The sequence below is a fragment of the Alligator mississippiensis genome, chromosome 2 (assembly GCF_030867095.1).
Source record: "Alligator mississippiensis isolate rAllMis1 chromosome 2, rAllMis1, whole genome shotgun sequence".
In the NCBI taxonomy this organism is placed as follows: Eukaryota; Metazoa; Chordata; order Crocodylia; family Alligatoridae; genus Alligator; species Alligator mississippiensis.
Window position 1 is genome coordinate 196,916,988 of NC_081825.1, and position 19,983 is coordinate 196,936,970.

The 19,983-nt window shown below is 41.5% G+C and overlaps 1 protein-coding gene across 7 annotated transcripts in view; it reads right to left on the minus strand.

The window, feature by feature from the left end:
* The window catches only part of STK33 (serine/threonine kinase 33), a 102,027-nt gene that overhangs the window by 52,787 nt on the left and 29,257 nt on the right, over positions 1-19,983 (minus strand). Inside the window, exon 2 of one of the 7 annotated variants that reach the window (XM_014602175.3) lies at positions 2,847-2,927. The exons of 3 other annotated variants lie outside the window; for them this stretch is intronic. In XM_014602175.3, the coding sequence (XP_014457661.1) occupies positions 2,847-2,864 (18 nt within the window). In that variant the 5' untranslated portion in view covers positions 2,865-2,927. Of the gene's footprint in view, positions 1-2,846; positions 2,928-8,564; positions 8,669-10,182; positions 10,395-19,983 lie in introns of those variants that run through there. 3 more of the 7 variants (XM_019477140.2, XM_019477141.2, XM_019477136.2) reach the window with 3 other exon arrangements.

Here is a 19,983-nt window from a genome sequence, read left to right on the forward strand (position 1 = left end):
AACTAGTCTTTCAATCAAATAGATTATCGTTCTAAAGAGAGAGGCAGAACCACTTCCCTTTATTATTAACAACATTTAAAACCAACTTCTGGAAAAAGAAGAGCAAAGTGAAAACAGCCACATACAAATCCTGTCATTGATTGCCCTAATTTACAACAGATAGTGAGGACAATACTCTTGTACTGGCAAATTGTCCAATAATACAGCATGTAGTGCCTGTCTTAAACATCCTCTTTTCTTAATTGGGCTATTCTGGCATCTTCACAATTAAATTAATTTGAGAAGTTATTAACTGAGCCAACCAAGTGGCTCAGATAGTTGCACACAAAAATTACTCCTGGTTTTGAAATAAAATGCATTGTAGCGCCAAGTGAGGCGCAGAAGCAACAATTTGACTCAGGATTTACTAAACAAGACAGAGCAGGTTCATTGTTGTATAACAGGGAGGTCCATATCTTTAAGAAATTCCTCTCTTAGTTTGCTCCCCCCTTCCCCTCTAAATTATGTTTTATTTTCCATGAGGTAGTGTTTTTCCTTGGAGTGGCACAGTTCTGTGTTTTCCACCTTATCTGTTCTTCTTTTTTTCATCGCATAAAAGGAGGAAAAGGGAAAACAGCTAGTTCTGTGTAGAAGCCTATGCTGAGGGCAGTAGAGTACTGCTGATCTGAAGAGCTGCATCAGTCAAGCCCTGCTGAAGGCACTAGCATAGAAGAGCAGCAACAGGAAAGGGCTAAAGCCTAGAAACCTCAGGAAAAAATGAAGCAGCTTTGGTGCACAGCCAGCTAGTGAACCTGAAATATGTGAACCTGAAATATGCTAAACCTCTTTTCCCCCACTTATTTAGGATACTTTCATGAGGGATACAGTGTTCTTTGATTTTGATTTCTTTTACATGATGAAGAAGAATAAAACTTTATTTTCTAGAGCACCTTTCTGGTTTGGGGTTTTTATGTTTTGATTTGTTCTTTGCTTGTTTGTTTTTAACAAGCTGAGCTATTCCCCTGGTCTCTATAATGGAATGATAGAGAATTATATTTGAATTTCAAGAGACAAAGTACCAATTTCAACAATGTCTTAATGAAGCTACAAGATTTTCAAGCAGTATAGCAGCTTTGGCAAAGACTACATAGTTCATCTGCCTAAAGCACGCACCATGATGATATATGAAAGAAGGTAGGAACAACACTTGGGGAGAAGGAAATCATTAGTCTTCCCAACACCTCATGCTGGAGGGGAAAAACGAAGGAGGAAGCTCCACAAGAAAAAAAGAAATCAGCCATAAAAAGGCAAAATACCTAAAATTACAAGAGGTTAATTTTGCTGAAATAGCATCTTCTACTTCACTCAGACAGACATAGAAATACGTCTCCTAAGCACATATTAACTATGAATGTTAATATATGATTTTAACTCCAGCTTAAATTTAAAAAAAATGTAATGCTCAGTCACACAGAGCAGTAATGTGGATCCACCACATGGGCACAAATGAATCATTAACCCATAGAATGCAGAGAGTAACTATAAAGCACTGGTGTCTATAGTTTTTGATAAGTATGTCAATTTGTTGTCTATACAAGACAAGGATCAGAAGTCCTAGGCTACATTACCAACCTTCCCCCTCATATCAGAAAACATTACTGTATAACACCACCAGTAAGGGGAAAGAAAATCATGTCAGAGGTGGCTACAAATTAATCCTATGTTTTATTAATTTTCTTAGAGCATTTCAAAAAAGTAATAATGTGTAGGCTAAAGGGCAGTTAATGCCTTAGTTTTAGGTTACATTTCCAAACAATAAACTTTCTATATTAAAGAAAATTCTTTACATTAAAGAAAAAAATGTATAGCTCTCTGCCGTGGAAGACAGATGGGATCATTACTAATCAAATCTGCTATGAACTAGCTAAAACAAAATCAGTGAATTTCTGGACTGTAAAAGCCCAACTCTGCAGTCCCTACAAAATGTAAAACTCCTATTAACTATATATCAGGAATTATCTGTTAGTAAAAATTTAGAATTAGAACCCAAATTCCAACACACTGTATATCAGTCTTGTGATTTACAGGAAGTATTTCAGAATGCTTCAAATTCATCCACACATTCAAATATATATTCAATATATTGGTATCAGATTCAGCCCTACAGGTAATAAATAATGAGAAATTCTAGCCAACTCCAATAAGCAACTCAAATTGTTTTCATTGTATCGCAGCCAATGACAACAACGACCTTGAGTCATCATGACAGATATGTAGGCAGACAAATGCTTTAATTACTGATTAAAGGGGAATGTTATTTAAATAAGTAGTTTTCATGAACAGATGGTAAAATCCATCCATAAATTTCTTCTGTTGGCGATTCCTAAAGATCTTACAATGGAACTGTAAGCCCAATGAGCCAGATTCTGATTTCATTTATACTAATATAAATTTGGAGTAGTTTCAACTAAGTCCACAGGTTTGGTTTGTCTGGATTTACACCAACTGAGATCAGAATCAAGCCGTAAATGATTAAACTCGATAGAGCGCATCATTTGCTGATAGTATTGCCTAAGAAAAGGCAATAAGCCTCAGGCATGGTATTACTAGATTACACAATTTCACTGACAGGTTGAAGGGCTTGAAAAGCAGCTGAGAGGTGTAGAGGATTTCTTTTTCACAGGCAAAAGATATTTTCCTTCAATTAAAAGGACATCATCATGTAATTTCTTCAAAATTAAAGTTAAGTTCTGACTTCAACGATAAATTTTCTCTCTATTTTCCCCGAACAGATTTTCTTTTTTAACAACAGTAGGAATGTACAACGTAAATGTCAGTTTTTGTTTAGGTATGAAACAAAACAGTACCTTATCACACAAAAACATCCACAGAATCCAGCATTATTGATAATATCATCACAGCTCTGGTAACAGGGTTAATTGGTTCTGCTGAGGCAATTGACAGAAGACAAAACACCACTTTAGTGAATCCCAAAAAAGAAAGTGGCCATGATTTTATTAATTTCTCACTGATAAGCCAAATCCCATACTGCTTACTCTCACTTCAGTGAGGAGTTTTACCAAAGTAAACAATAATGGTACAGCAATTCTCCTATATTCAGTTTTTGTTTTGCACTTAAAGCAGGCCTTCAACCACCTTCTTTTTAAAAGGAGTTAGTATATCTTCTCAAATTCACGTATATAATCTGTGGCTAAAGATTACATTTTCTGGAACTGCCAAGTAAATCTATAGCATAATTACTATTAATTTAAAATAGAAATCTTTAGAAGTCTTTTCTCAGATCCCTCACTTCCTCAGACTCCTCTTCCCAACAAACAAGTAACTGGCTCTCACTGTTACTTTCTAAAAAGTTAAAGCACATTGCCAACTACCAAAGAATGTTCATTGTAGATACCAAGATGTGCTTAAGAAAAAGTTACTGACAATTTTTTTTTACTATAGTATACTATACTGGTGATCAGGAGAGGTCCCAGATGATTGGAAAAAGGCAAATGTAGTCCCCATCTTTAAGAAAGGGAAGAAGAAGGATCCAGGAAACAACAGACCAGTCAGCCTCACCTCCATCCCTGGAAAAATAATGGAGCAGATCCTCAAGGAATACACTTTTAAGCACTTGAAGAAGCAGAAGGTGATTCGGAATGGTAAGCCCGGATTCACTGAGAGCAAGTTACACCTGACCAACCTGATTGCCTTCTGTGATGCGATGACTGGCTCTGTGGATGCAGGGAGATCAGCTAATGTGATACACCTTGACTTTAGCAAGGCTTCTGATAGTCTCCCACAACATTCTCACAAGCAAGCTAAGGAGGTATGGGTTGGAGAAATGGACTGTAAGGTGAATAGAAAAGTGGCTGGATCATTGGGCTCAAAGGGTAGTAGTAATTAGGGCTGTGTGAAACAGCACCATTCCCCTTCGACTTCCATTTCGACTGAAGAGTGTTTTGAGTTTTGTTTAGTTTTGAAAACGCTGTTCCATTTCATTTCCTTAAAACTGTTTCGATGCGTTTCAACGTTTCGGTCATTGGCTATTCTGCACCCAGCGCCAGGAAGATCAGTGCTGCCGCTGGCCCCAGCTGGCAGCACCAGCCTCTTGTCATCTGGCAGGCAGATCGGGGACCTGCACCCTTAGGAGGAGTCCGGCACAGCTCCCACAGCCCTCCTGAGGATGCGGACAACCCCTGAAGATAACGAGGAAAAGGAATGCACCCATCCTGCCAGACGGGCAGCAAGAACATGCATAGACTGAGATAAGCCTCAGGGGTTTATCAGGGGTGACCACCAGTATCTGGGGGAACGTTTGTTCACCAGAGCGCCCCAAGGGATGACGACTAGGTCCAACGGTCATAAACTACTACAAGACCGTTTCAGGCTGGACATAAGGAAGAATTTCTTTACTGTCCGAGCCCCCAAGGTCTGGAACAGCCTGCCACCGGAGGTGATTCAAGCGCCTACATTGAACACCTTCAAAAGCAAACTGGATACTTATCTTGCTGGGATCCTGTGACCCCAGCTGACTTCCTGCCCTTTGGGCAGGGGGCTGGACTCGATGATCTTCCGAGGTCCCTTCCACCCCTAATGTCTATGAAAATCTATGAAATCTATGAAGCTGAAGACAAAAAAAAGAACCACCGCAAAAACAGAAGCTGGGTATGGAAAAGCCCCAAAGCACTGAAACAAAGGATGCCAATCCCTATAAAAGAACACTGATATTGCTCTACCCTGTACCCTATTCCAACCCTACCCCTTGTAACCATTAAAGTTCTCCTTTGTACCTAGCGTGGGAGACTTATTGGGTGTGGGTCTACATTATGCCTTGGGGTCCCCTTGGTTCAGCTAAGGGAGACCACTACTTGTGCTTCCGACTGAGGGAAGCATCCCAAGTTCTTGAAGTGAATCAAGTACCCTTGAGGGCTACTAGGCCTGTGTTTCCCAGGGTGCACAGAGCCAGAATCAAGCCCATCCCTGGGTGGTGGCAGTGATACATACCCCAGGCTACCAGGTGTGCTCCAGGAAGGGGGTCAGCCAGACATGAGGAGCCCCCAGGGAGGCACTCAGAGCCTGGAAGGTGGTCAGGCGCAGTGAGGTGGGTGGCTCAACACAGGAGCGCCCCCTACTGGCCGGCCACAGGGTATGCATCTAGAACCTTTTGAATCCCACTTGAATTAAAGTAACATATCTGTTATATGGATCAAGCACTAAAGAGATCTTTAAGATCATTACATACGCTATGTGAATTAGTTATACAACAATATACTAGATTGCAATAGAATATCATCAATATGGTTTTCAGGATTCTGTTCCTACCCTTGAGAGGAGTGTAGTATAGTGGTCCCAGGCAGGCTAGATAAACCCACTGATCTCCCAGTCACTGTGACATCCTGTATGTGAGATTAAATCTGACAGATTAGGCACTGAATTTTTTTTACAAATTCCAGAAGTAACTTTTTGATATCTCTCAATCAACTTATGTAAAAAGAGGTCAATAATGCATGTCTGCTCTATAAGCAGGGCAAGGGCATCAAAGATATGGCCCAGGGAGCCCTATGACCTGGCCCACAGTTCTGCCCGTGAGTCTCAAACAGCCCCAGCACACAGCATGTGGTTCATGCTTGCGTGCAGCATGTGGGGCTGGAGCCAGCATGCATGTTGGATTGGCCCCATGTACTTTGTGTAGCACATGCACCAGCTCCAGCCTTGTGCGCTGCATGTGGTACCCATGCCAAACCAGGCCTGTGTTCTGGATCTAGTGTGTGGACCTAGTCTATGGACCCAACTAGCCAAATGAGTTTGATGCCCATGAATAGGATATGTACTTTATGTAGGGTACGTAGCCTACTTCAATGATATGAGCTTTTCAAAGTATAAGCATTATGAGTAAAACAGGAGATGTTTCAATTAAAGTACCCAGCACTCCTTTACATGGAATTGGTTCTATGTTATTCTATATAGGAGTATACAAATTCTGACAAGTCATAGTCTTTGTTTTATGGCAATAATTTAGATCTAGGCAACCAACTTGCAATAGATAAAAATGAATCATTTCAAACAAAAAAACACCTGACATCCATTTTTATTACTGTTTCTTAAATGGATGAAATTTGATTTCAAATGTGTTTTTAAAATTAACAAATGTAAACTGTATTCTGTATCTTTATAGCTAAATTGTAAAACCTGAAAAACAGGTGCGGTGATGACTAAGTTCAAATGAATTGCAAGAGCCAAATGTCATACCATCAAGCAAAGAGCAGCAAAGAATTCCAACTGTGTTAGCTATATCAGAGAAGCTACTATATTAGCACTGACTTATATAATGAAGAGCTAATAAACATTCAAAAAAAGAAGGTTGCTTACAAGATGTTTATTAGGAGTTACTTACAGCATGTAGTTCAACAAATTCAGATGACTATATAAACATATCAATCTATAATGTAGATCCTCCATTCATATTTGGAGAGAGATTCAACCCAAGTATTCACTTCTTTATTTCAAATATGAGACTGTGACAAGTGGCAATTCTCGGGGCCGGGAGTCATTTCAGCCCACTCACCTGTCTCTATGGGGCAATCCGCCTGATCCTGCCTGCCATGACTTTGTTGTTCCCATATACAGATGGTACATGCGGGAGACTGCCCATTACTGCCCCAATGCCAGGGGGCACTAACTGCAGCTCTGACCTCCCCTACACTGCAGCCCATGCCTCACAGATGGCATTCAGATTAATATTACTCCCAGTCTGAGACTGGAGCAAATTAAGTCCAAAGTTGGGCTCCACACACACACACACATACACCTCCCCTCTCACAGGAGGCCTCTTCCACTCCATCCCTCCCATACCGGGGTCTCTGGCATACTGCCGGTTACCGGGCCACACTCCACTGCTCTGCTCCTCCTTAAGCGGCCCATCTTGGGGCATCAGGCTTCACTACTCTCATACTGGCCTTGCCACACAGAACCTTCATTTCCTGCGAGTTCCCCTACTCTACATGGTTCAGCCTTATGCCAAACCCTGGGCTAATTCTGCCCCAAGCCTCTTACAGGGCACAGCTTCTCAGGGGGCTGGCCCTTGCACTGTCCTTCAAGTTTACTCTCATTCAACCCTACTCAGCATACCCCTTGGGCTGTCCTTCAGGCCTTCTCCAACTTCAGCCCTACTTAGCCCCCTCACACATACAGCCCTTCAGGCCTGCTCACGCTTCAACCTTACTCTGTGCAAGGCCTCCCAATATTCTCCACACTACCCCCTCTGGGGTCTCCAGGACCTCGTATCCTTGCTGGGCTCAGGCACCTACACGTGGGCATACCTGGCCCCCACTATTCCCACACGCTGCCCCCTCTGGGTTCTCTGGGATACACATCCCTGCTGGGCTCAGGCGCCTACGTGTAGACACACCTGGCCCCCTCTACTTCCCCAGCTCTGTCCAAAGCCCACCCAAAGATGGGGGCTGGGTTTAAGGCACCCTTCCTCGCCTTTCACTGGGGAGGTAACTGGCCTGCCATTTCCTGGGAACTTCTATACCACCAGGAGCCCCACCAGGCCACCCTTCCCAAGCGAGGTGAAGTTTTAGGTCATGCCCAGGACCAGGAGCCTCCAAACCATCCCCATAAGCTCCTGCCCTTACCTCCAAAGTTGTTCCTGCTGCAGTTCAGCTAGGTGATGTTTCTGCCTTCCCTGGCTGCAGCAAACTGCAGCCTTTATATGCCTTGTTCAAAGTGGCTGCCCTCATCAGGCACCTGGTAGCTGCCTGTCTCTGCCCTTAAAGTGGCAGGTACCCAAACGTGCCTTGCCACAGAAACCTTCATTAGAAGAGTTGCTGCAGCCTAACCATGAAGCAACCCACGGTATATTGATTTGGGGGGTGTCACGGGATGGGGTCCCCAGAGATGGCTGTGATACTCCTAGGGCTCCTTGACTGCCAATCCTGCCCAACGGGCACCCTCTTTCTCGTCTGCTACTTTTTGTTTGTAATTATTATGAATAGGGAGGCTGCCTTCGAGATTGTTTGGACACAGTCCTGATGGACCCCACTGAACACTGTCAGTTCTTGGACCCCTTTTGGGTCCTGCACAAAATGGTTGCCTCACGGGGCACCTTCAGCCTTATGGGCTAGATGCATGGCTCCAAAACCACCCCTTTACCACACCCCAAAGCTCACAGAAAGCATTCACACATTGTCCCTCCTGGGCCTTAGCTTGGCCTCCGGTCATCACTGGGCTATCCACAGCCCTGTCTCTGCGCCCCCTGGCACTGGGGTCTGCTCACCCCCTTTGTCTCCGCGCCCTGGTGCTGGGCTCTCCGCAGCCCTGTCTCTGTGCCCCCTAGCACTGGGGTCTGCTCACCCCCTTTGTCTCCACACCCCTGGCACTGGAGTCCCCACACTGTAGAGAGCCCCCACAATGAGGTCTCCTCCTCCCCCAATAGCCTCAGCTCAATCCACCAGTCTATAAACAGCAACTAAAATGAGCCCATGGGCTATAACATAGCACAAGCAGTTCAGGATGTGCTCTGTCCCTTTAAATAAGTCCAACTTCCCCCCCAGCATTAAGTGCCTTGCAGGCCAGGGTACCTGGTGAGCTCCTGGAGCCCCATTAGCCCTAAGTGCAGCATATCAGGCAGACGCAGCATCTCTGGGTGAGTCCTCTCCGAAGGCTCCTTCCCCTTTGGCTGCTGACAGAGAACTGACCCTCTAGTCCCAGCCCTGGGGTTTATATGTGCCCAGGGCCCTACCTCTTCTGGTCAGCTGACCGGCTGCAGGTGCAGACTAATTTCCTCCTTAGCCTGCTGCCACAGTAACCTGCACCTGTGGGGTTCCTGCCTGACTGCTAGGGCCCTCTCTCTAGGCAGTTTCTACCCTTAAAGGAGCAGGTAACTTAGTGCCCTGCAACACAGGGAAAGGGGCGATGCATGCTGATCTCTGTCTGTGGCTAGGTACAGATGTTTGGGGAGGTTAGATCACATTAAAAATGGCCACACAATCTAACTTAGTTCGCCCAGGTACAGACCTTACAGTTAGATTGACCTAACTTGAGACCTAACTCAAATATGAACTGTACAGAAGTTCAGGAAGCTTAGATCAGTCTAAAAATGTCCAACCCTATCCAAGTTAACTGTACCTCTGAGGTACTCTAACTTTTATTGGATCAGGTGAGACAGATCTTACTGAACTTCTGTTCAGTTCCCAGCACAGCCCCGGGTATGGGAAAGCTCAGCCACTGGTCTCAGCCCCAGGGCTGTGCTTTTCCTACTCTCTCCTCTCCCCAATCCCACCACAAGGCCCTTTTTAGCCTCCCTAGCCCCTCCCCACAATGGATGACCTCACCCCCTAACGGACCAGCCAGACCCACCCCACAAAATCCCCCATTAGCAAGCTGCTCCCAGTGCCAGTTTTACTAGTGTTCACCAGTACTAGGAGCTGACTGAAGTAAGTTGGGGTGGGGGAGGAGCAGGTGGGATCAGAGGCATGGGGGTGTTCATTTGGGGTCAGGGAGGGATCAGGAGGCTAAAAATATCCCTGGTTCGGGGGGGGTGGAGAGAACCCCTGCTCCCTGAATCCTCCCCCCACAGACCCCACTATCCCCCTTGATCCCACCAAACCCTCCCAGACCTCATCACCCCTCACAGACCCTACCTGACCCCTGATCCCCTACACAGATTCTGCCTGCCCCCCCAATCCTCCCAGTGGCAGTCACCTATGCCCCCAACCCCCATGAACCCCACATGCCCACCTGTTCCCTCCATAAACCCTACTTGCCCCCCAATCTCCAAAACTCCTCCTGTGGACCCCACTTGCCCATCCCAATCCCCCTCATGGATACCCCCTAATCTCCCCCACAGACCCCACTAGCCCCCCCACCTCTCCCAACCCCCACCTACTGTTCCCACATCCTGACTAACTGAAGATTAGGTAGCCATTTTTAACTTGATCTAACCTCCCACTCACCTCCCCAAATGTCTGTATATACCCCATATCTTCCTGGGTTTTTTTGCTTTACTTCCAGTTACTTAAACTTTGCAGCTTCAAAGCTTATAAAAGGTATCAGCAGCACTGAAACTGGGTGTAAACATTTTTGCAAAAAGCCAAACAGTTCAAAGTCTTTTGGACAGTTAAACAATATTCATGAAACTATACAAAACAACATCTTGTTAGAGTTGATTTTTAGAATATCTTAAATAAAACCTCTTACCTGATTCACTTTTGCTTGCTCTCATATGAGAAACAACTTCTGTATAAAACCCTTTTTCTCTCAGGAAAAAAAAAATGAATAACAAACTTTTTTTTCTCATTGCTAGTATTATCAAAATTTAACAGAAATGTGGGTCAAATCCAAAAGTACTCTACTATATAGATACAAAGGGTCTGACTTCTCATAAAAAGAGGTCCAACTTCTATTGCTACCCATGTACATGCCCGTCTGAAGGTATGTGAGTAAGTGTTCATACAAAAGTGGATGTGCATACAATCCTCCAATTTAAAAAAAAAAAAAAAGTTGGGGTACAAATTCAAATTAGCGGAAAGAAATTTATTATGACAGTATTTAAAAGGTTTCAGACAAATACTGGCTGCTAAGCCAATACATTTGAAACAATCAGTGATGCATACTAATAATACACAAGGAATGAGAAACAAACCACTTGAATGGTTATAAAGATCCTATTGCTCAGCAGCCAAGCACAATAACTTGCCCAGGCAAGTGAAACCTAATTACTTAATGAACATTAGATTAACCTGCTAACCAGTGCTTCAAAATCCTTGGTGTATTCAGTAACCAGAATGCTTAATTTGAGGCTGAGATTAAAAACTGGCTCAGCATTATAACAACTTCATATCCCAAAACTACCCAGTGTTGTTTGACGCTATACATTTGTGGCATAAACTGTGCATTTAAGTATTACCATTTTGTTTTACATCAACAGTATGCTGTCAAACAGTATTTTGTTCTTTACAGCAAAAGTATGGAAGTACCTAGGTAAGAATAAGTATGTTAGAACAGTGTTTCTCAACCTGTGGGCTGCGACCCAAAAGTGGGTCACAAGAATATATGAAAGGGTCACGAACAAACTTTAAAAATGGATCAACACATTTAAAAAATGGCTTCTCCTTTAAAGGAGAAAAATGAGGGAAACCGTGGCTTTTCCCTTGCAGGCTGGCAGAGTTTCCCCCTGCCCCACACATTGAGGGACTGGGGCCTAGGGGCAGGTTGGGAGTGAGGGGCACTGGGTCAAGACTGGCTAATGTTTACAAATGGGCCCTGGTACAAAAAATGTTGAGAAACACTGTGTTAGTGTTACTAATATTACATACAATTATAGAAAAACTAGTGATTCACATTTCTTCAAATGAGTTAGAATAAGAGAGAAAAGGCACGGGCTAAATTTTTAAATGATCCCTCAACTGGTCTTCAAAACATGCATATACAAGAAAAATGTTTGTATGCACAAAATGATTATTGATGCGATTATGCAGTTACATGCTCTGTGCATGTATTTTTCAGGCCTTGTTACAGAAGTGACAAGTACCAAAATGTAGTACCATGGTTGCTTTAGTGTCTAAGGAATATAAGGAGAAATTAGAAGCAGCCTTAGCTTACTAAAATGATTTACTCTAGTTATTACATTACTATTCTGGGTTGCACAGCATCAGTTGCTGGCAAACGTTATGTATTTTGGCTTTGTTTGATATTACTAAAATATTATATTACATTTATTAATGAGAGGACAAAAGCTTCTTATCTACTCTTTTTTGTGCAGGATTTTTAAAATAGTTCTTCATATCTTGCCTTAGTAATGCAATGTTGTATTATACTGTTTGCCTTATCTTTCGAGGTGAGATAACACAGCAGCTATTGTCCAGGTAGATTTTCATTTTAACTGAACAACAGTATATGAGGTAAATCCCTAACTTTAAGGGATATATAGTAGTCAAATGCAAAAGGAGACTATGATGTAAGAAAACTCTACTCAGTATATGAACACATAACTTTGCTGTTGTATGTGCCACAAAACGTCTTTTTTCATAGATTTCATAGATATTAGGGCTGGAAGGGACCTTTCACAAACTTCAATTGATAAATTGTGCATGATGCACATCTTTGTCTTTGTAATATTTTAAATTTAAAAAATATAATATCCTAAGCTGTTGTTTCATCTTTCATTTGATTCAAAAGTTTCACAACTTAAATCTACATTACTACAAATCTCTTCAGAAGGTTTAAATAGTATTAAAATGCTATTTTAATTTAAATGGCAAGAGATCTAGAAAATTAAGGTTGCCTAATGTTAGAAAACCTAATGGAGTATGGATTTCTGCTTGAAGTTCTTCAAACAGACACCTCAGCAATCTTGTTTTTGTCTCTCATTGACACAAGTTTTAAAGATGTGAATACATTTTCAGAGTACGTTGCAGATATCCTTTAACTTCTGAGCAGTGAGCAAGAGTGGAGTACCAATATTTGCAGAACACAAATTCTCTGAAGAAAAGATGTATTTTTCACATCTAACCAGTCATACAAGCTTTCAAAAGTAGATACATGCAGTAAAACATTCTGAGTCAAGAAACAAGGTATAATTATTATTCTTTCTTCTACTTTATAATTAAGTGTTTAAATGCATACAAGTAACTTAGCCATAAAGATCAGCTATGGGCAATAAAATCAAGACAGCCAGAATACATAATGATTGAGAACAGCTCTGACAGTTACAACCCCAAAGTCAGGGAGGTCATAAAAAGTAAGCAACTGAAGCTACTATGCCTTACCAAAAGACCCCTGAATAAAAAGCTTACTAAAGAAAAGGAGGAGACAGATGGGGAGTTACAATTTCTATTAAGGATTCCCTGATATTTAGCATATAAGTAAAATTGGACATGTTTTGAAATGAAAATAGTGACTTGGAAATTGGTTCAGGTCTCCAAAGACTACTCATAGTAAGACTTGGATCCTTAACTAAAGGAAGTGCTACGTGGTTTATGGGCACTTTGACTAAACAGAGAGAAGCTATGCTGCATTTGTTTTATTTGGAGCTGTGCCTAAGAAAGCAGGCCAAACACTGTTTTATTTTCCTCTGGCTAAGCTGCTTATTTTTTTAATCTTCTCCTTTTTTGGTTCCAGATCAAAGCCCCTGCAAATCTAACCTTCAGGAGGGCTGCTGGTGGTCCAGTTACAGATACATTCTGGGTACAGTGCCAAGCATGGGGTGAGAAAGGTCAAAGAAGCAAGATCTCAACATCTTGAGAATATCATCTAAAAAATAACTCTACGAAATAAAATGCCTGGTCCAGTGATGCTCAACCTACAGCCTGCAAGGCTCCAACCCATAGGGCTCCCCACAGATCTGAAAATGAGCAGTAGCAGCATTAACTGCCCCAGCTCTAGGAGTCACAGCACTTAAATACATCCACCATTCCACAGCCACCAAATTTCTGGAGGCATAAGGAGCCCTGGGAGCCAGGTGACATGGCCCTGTCTGCCGGATCATACCTACACACTGGCACTACACCACTATTCCAGCCCACAGGACTAGACAGGTTGACCACCACAGGGCTAGTCTAAATTATAGTTAAAAAGAAACTCTCAGATGCGAGTTTCTCAAACTATTTGATAAAGTATAAGCAAATAGAATAAATTCACTATTCAAGGTCAGCCAACAAACTATTCCTGTATCCTAAAATCAACCTGTGTTTTGGCTGGCTAATTCATCGCCACTAGTAATAGAGCAAGAACTTTCCAGACTGCGATAGAACTAGTCTTTGATTGGGTAACATAAAATTGTAAACATGTCTCATGAATGTGAATGTTGTGAATGGCTGATTGAGCTAAAAGACTGTTGTTTACCATGTCCCTGACATAAACATAGTATGAACATCAGAGTAAATGCAAGTTAAAAAGAGGGGCAACAGATTAAGACTACATTAATACGGTTGGTATAGAAAAAGTCTACAGTGGATGTGTCTACATGTGCTCCTATGGCACCTAAGTTACTACGTCATCATTTGTACTTCCTTTTGGTACTTCCTTTTGGGTATTAGCCCATACTGCACTGTGTGCACCACGCACAATTATTTTTAGCTGTAATGCGCTATAATGAGGGAGCGTGTTGCTACGGCAACATAGCTGCAGCATCATGGTTTGTGACTACCGACATCATGTCACTGTAGTGCATTGCTACAGTGATGCAGCATCACGTGGAGACACACCCAGCCTCTCTCCAGCAAATTAAATACCAGCTTACTCCAGAGGCATTCATTTTGCAGTAATGGTACCTTACTTTGTCACATATTCTGGTGGTGTTTAAAGTATTCTTTCACTGTACATTGCAGCTTATCAGGTCAAGAATCTATTACATATTTCACTAGTCTACTATTTTCACACGATATGGTAGTGTGAAAATTTCTAGTGCTTTATTTATTGCTATTTATTATTTCCACTAACCAAGTAAAAAATATATGGCAAAACTGTAAGTTTCTGGTAATATTACAGGAATGCATTTCTAGGGCTCTCTCTCAATGTTCAGGGTACAGAAAACAGAAAAATATCTAACAAAAACAGTGTATATACAGTCTAAACCACATATACTGGGCTGCTTTAGCAAGCAGAAAATTGCCCAATATACAGGGCAACCTTCTAGCCTACCTCAACTTCTGTCAGCACTGTGCTATTAACAGAGTTTAAACAGAGCAAGTCCTGTCAATGTCATGGCGGCCTTAATAAGATATGAATACCTAAAAGCAAGACATCCTTGCAGAAATTAGCAGGCAGGCTTAAACAGAACCTAAAATATTCAAATCAGTAGGATTTAGCAAATGGCTAGTGCTATTTGCATGATTTAAATGGCTGCCTATTGTCCCAGAAATCTTATGGGACTTATGCTAGTTTGTTTGCCAGGGTTACATAGAGAGGTAATTATCTCTTTGGAATTAGGATGTTAAATTGCAGGTAGGAACGATTCTGAACTACAGATGAACTTTGGATTCTCAAAAACATTACTTCACTTCTCAGGGCCTTCCTCTACCCTCAAAAGGATGGAAAATGATCCACTCATTAAAAGAGCCTATGAAGGGTTTTATATGCAGGGGGACTGGACTCAATGATCTTGAAAGGTCCCTCCTAGCCCCCAACACCTATGAATCTATGGTATAAAACATGAAAACAGCCATATTGCAAAATTTGACCTATACCAGTGGGGGACAACCTTTTTGGCAGGTTTGACACAGATCAGCCCCATACCTGCCCTGAGTGCCATTTTGACCCTTTTCAGCTGCCCAATATGTTGCTCTTTTTTGCTTCCTTCTTTATGCTCCCTGCCCAAACTGCTGCTCTTTTTTACTTCTTGGTTCATCTATGACTATGCTACCTGTCCCCTCCCTGATCTGACATGTCTCCATACACAGAAGCTGCCCATTCAACTTGGGGCACTTGTGCTGCAAGTTGACCACCTGTGTCCTACACAGTTTTTTTAAAAGATTTATATATGAAGTGAGAAGTTACTTCAATCAAAGACTCAAGATGAGGAAGGCCAAAGTAAGCTGAAGCTAAAGAATTTATAATAAATTGGTGCAGATAAACCCAAATAGCCTGTACTGAATAACAAGCATGGATTTTTCCAAAGCAACAGACCTAGATAAATCAATCAATTGGCAAGAACCAACAACTGAACAAGGAGGACAAGGGTTAATGATATGTTTGGACAAGTTGGTATAAGTAAGAGATTTTTATGTGAAGCCATTTGTCAAAAAGCACTTCACAAAGTCTACATAAAAGATCTGCTACTAAGTTGGAGCTGTTTTAAAAAAAACAAACACTGCACAGAAGTTTAAGACAGGACATAAAAATAATTTCTACTTGAAACTGCTCAGAAAATTCCCAGTTGGTACATTCTACATATCAAGTTAGATTTTAGCTAGGATGGTGAGAAAAAACATCTGTACTCTTACAAGAATGTATAATCTGTAAGATCAGGGGTTGTCAACTGGGAGGGTACACGTACCCCCAGGGGTACTTGGAAAAGTGGTAGGGGGTACACGTGGGCAAGCAGGGATGAAACACCACCACCCACCACCCCATGCTGCCGCCTCCTAGGAGCAGGACTGGGCGGGGGGTGGAGGGGACGGCGAGGGCAGCGGCACTGCCCGGCCAGCCACCGGGGGGGGGGGGGCCACACGAGGCAACTGCCACCATCACTGCCATCCACTACCCTACACTGCTGGCACCACATGCAAGCCCTCCCTCCTCCCCCCCACATCTGGCCACTGCCACCAAAGGGGTACACTCTGTAAAAAAGGTTGAAAACACCTGTGTAAAATTATTCACAGGAACTTCTGGTTAATGCCTTATCCAAAAGTCAGCAGCAAAGTACCCCAAGATAGGATCAAGTACTGATTCAGGAAGAAGGGCATTCTTTAACATGAACTGCCAAATAGTAGGGTTACACCAATAAAGATTTTTTTGGCCAATACCGACGGCCAATTATTAACCAGCCATATTGGCCGATACCGATCCAATAGCCGATACACAGCCTGGTAGCTTGGAGAGCACCATCCAGCTGGTAATTCTGTGGGGGGGGGAAAGGGCGTGGGGGGAGCAGATTGAGGCCCTCATGGTGAGGGAGGGAGTGGGGCTGGGACTAGGGCTGGGGAAAGTGATGCCCAGCCAGGGTGGGATGTAGCCACAGGCAGCTTGTCACTCCTTCCCTCACCACGGGAGCCTCAATTTGCGCCCTCCCACACCCCTTTCCCACACGCCCCTTTCCCCCCCCCCCACAGACTTACCAGCCAGGCGCTGCTCTCCAAGCTGCCAGGCTTCATTCCTGGTGCATGTATGCTGCAGCTGAATGCATGCAGCATTTACCAGTGACATTACTGGCTACACCGGCCATAAAAAGCCGATTGCTGATAATGTCAATTTTCATTTTATCGGTGCTGATATGGACCAATATATCAGTCCACCTCTACCAAATAACATTCATTGCACCTTTTTTTCTTACAGGAAGGTTGGGCCATTTTTTGCATAAAACTCAAGATTGGGAGTCAAGATACCCGACTGTTATTCCTAAATCTTTCAAATTTTTGATGCAAGAACTTGGAAAAGCCATTAACCGTTATTGTACCTCAATTTTCCAATCTGTAAATTGGAGATAGTATCTCCCTCAGTAGGAAAGTACCATGAGGTCTAATTCACTAGTATGTATATAGTATTTTAGTAAAAGATAAAAAATGCTATAAAATGCATATTCTTAGTCTTCAGGTAGAGATCTTCCTCTATGTTACTTGCATTGCAAGCCTTTATGGGATCACACTAAATACTGTATGGCTGCATGGCACAAACAAGTAGCCTATGAGAAATAAACACTTCTCCATTCCGATCCTGTACTGGATCTTGCAGTCCCCAATGTTCTTTAAATCTTGATCACAGATGCCAACCTGAAGTGGAGGGTTTGAAATTGTAAATGATACTTTCCGTTAGTGAACCTCATTTAATGGTTCCTTACTACAAATTCGCAAGAGCTCACAATGCTTTGTCACACAAATTGGGGTAGAGACAGGGGAGTTCAAAATTCTAAAATCTACCCAAAAATTTATATTTCGATATCTCTTATTCCAAATTTACTGGGACCATATTTTTCTATTAAACAATAAAGCAGAAGGACTCAAACAAGGAACATTCGTGAAGTCTAAGATTACAGAGTATACTGGAAGAATGCATACATTTAGGGAACAACCCAGATGCACTCAGTTCAGGAGCTGACGTTGTATTGGTCAATATTTTCTAAGCATCAACTTGATCTGTGTTTTTCATTTGGGTTAAGCTGCACCTCATTAACTCACGAGTTTTAACCACTGCCCTTCCCTTAAGACAGCTGTGGAAGGTCAAACTCTATGAAAATGAGTATGAGAGCAAAAACCAAAACATAAGACACATCTCCATCCAAAACAGATGGCAGGGCATTCCTAATTACTGCTTTGGGACCATATACATGTGCAAGAGAGAGAGAGAGATGACATACAGAAGTGGAGACAGAGCTCAGAAACAGACTGAGAAAAGTCAGAAACAGAGCAGTGTGAGCCACCTTTCACCAAGCCTAAAGGCTGGAGTCTGGGTTGCAATGCTGCCTGAGAAAGGTTTGGAGATGTGATCAGGGAACCACTTCTTCCTTCTGTACTCAAGAAAGCAGAGATTTATACATTCTTGTAAATAAAAAGAGCTGCAGCAAAAAAACCCTGACTCCATGACAAATTTCCTCTCCCACTGGAATAACTTACAAGATCCTGAGTTTTGCCTACCTCCTAGGGTTAACAGGAGATAATATTATTAAAATTCAATTATATGGGTTTTTTTCTTAATATAGAAACCAATAAGGTTAATGAATCTGCTATCAAAAGTATGTGGTAAATGAGAACAAACAAAAAACTACCTTTTGTAAATTTTAGCCATTCGCATAGTATGTATGCCCAGAAAAGAACAAATGCAGTTATTTAGATGCTTCCTACAAAAAAAATTAAGAGTAAAATAAAACTGAAATGCAACTATAAACGCTTAAGATCAAAACAAAATTTTACACGCAACCACAGTTACTAATTAAAATTGTCTGGAAATAGTTATTTTGGGACCATCTATACTTTTATCATTTATTTCCCCCACAAGGTGGCATCTTTGTTCCATATTTTCTTTCTACAGTAGCCTAGATGAAACTGAGCGTTATTTTTTATTAAAAATTACTGCATATCTCCTCAGACAAAAAAAATGTTCTTGGATATCGGTGCACAAACACATAATTGAGTATTCATAGTAAGCAATTAGCAAGATTTCTAACATAAACATCATACTTTTACTGATTCCTCATTGGAGATCTGAACCAATTTCTAAGTCACTATTTCCATTTCAAAACTTGTCCAATTCTACTTATATGCTAATATAAGAAGGCAAATTGCTTTCTGAAGGAATATGTATTCTGGTTAAGTTATTCTAGCTAAAGCTTTAAAAATAAAACATTTTCACTAATGTTAAATTAGCTATAATTATTATTTACTTAGGTTTAAAACGAAAATGTCAGGCTCTCTATATTGCTGATTTTTTAAATGCAAACAGTTAATAAAAATAATTCCAGCAAGTGAACCAAGCCAAATCAATAAAACATTAGGTCCTTCTTTACCCACAGAGACTTGAATCAGAAGCAGAAGGTATGTTATATTTGCTGTTAAAATAAACCTTAAGCACAAACTGAAAATGTAATTTTCCTAAAATATTAGATGCAAGGGTAAAGCACAGGGAATAGTAATTATAGATTTCATTGCAATGAATGCATTAAAACATATATTTACAAATTAATCACAGACTGGATAAATAAAACTAAAATTCTAAATGAAAATAAGGCAGGATTTTGATGAAGAATTAAAAAAAATCAGAAACAGAAAAAAAGACATGCAGTCCAAAATACCTGTCTATTTTAGATTTATGTTAATACCACCTCCCTATTTTTTCTATTTAGTCCTTTTCCAGAACAAAAATAATCTAGTTATTTCTTGAATTCAATATCTGCTAACTTGACACAGGACAAATATTATGTTTGCTTTTTCATGAGACCTTTCTCCATTACAATAAAAAGCACATTTACATAAGCAGCTAATACTTTTCTGTGAATAGTTCAGAATTCCAAATTCAATTACGACTCCACTACTCTAAATTTAAGGGGGGAAAAACACAAAACGATAGTTTTCTTGGGTATAACAACATCAAACTGATGAGTTTTATTCAGCTCTTTATTGAAAAGAAATGATCCACAATAAATTAAATGCCGCTCAGTTCTAAAATACTGAAGCTTGAACACATTTAAGACCAAAGGCATTTATTCACATACCTTTTTGTCCTGCAATGTGCCGAAGATCCACCACTTCGGAGTAGACTTGATTAATCAAGTCTGCTCCGCATGAGAGCTGATGCAAACTGTGCAACACCGCATGCATTTGTGTGCGGCAAAATGCGCATCAGCGTACA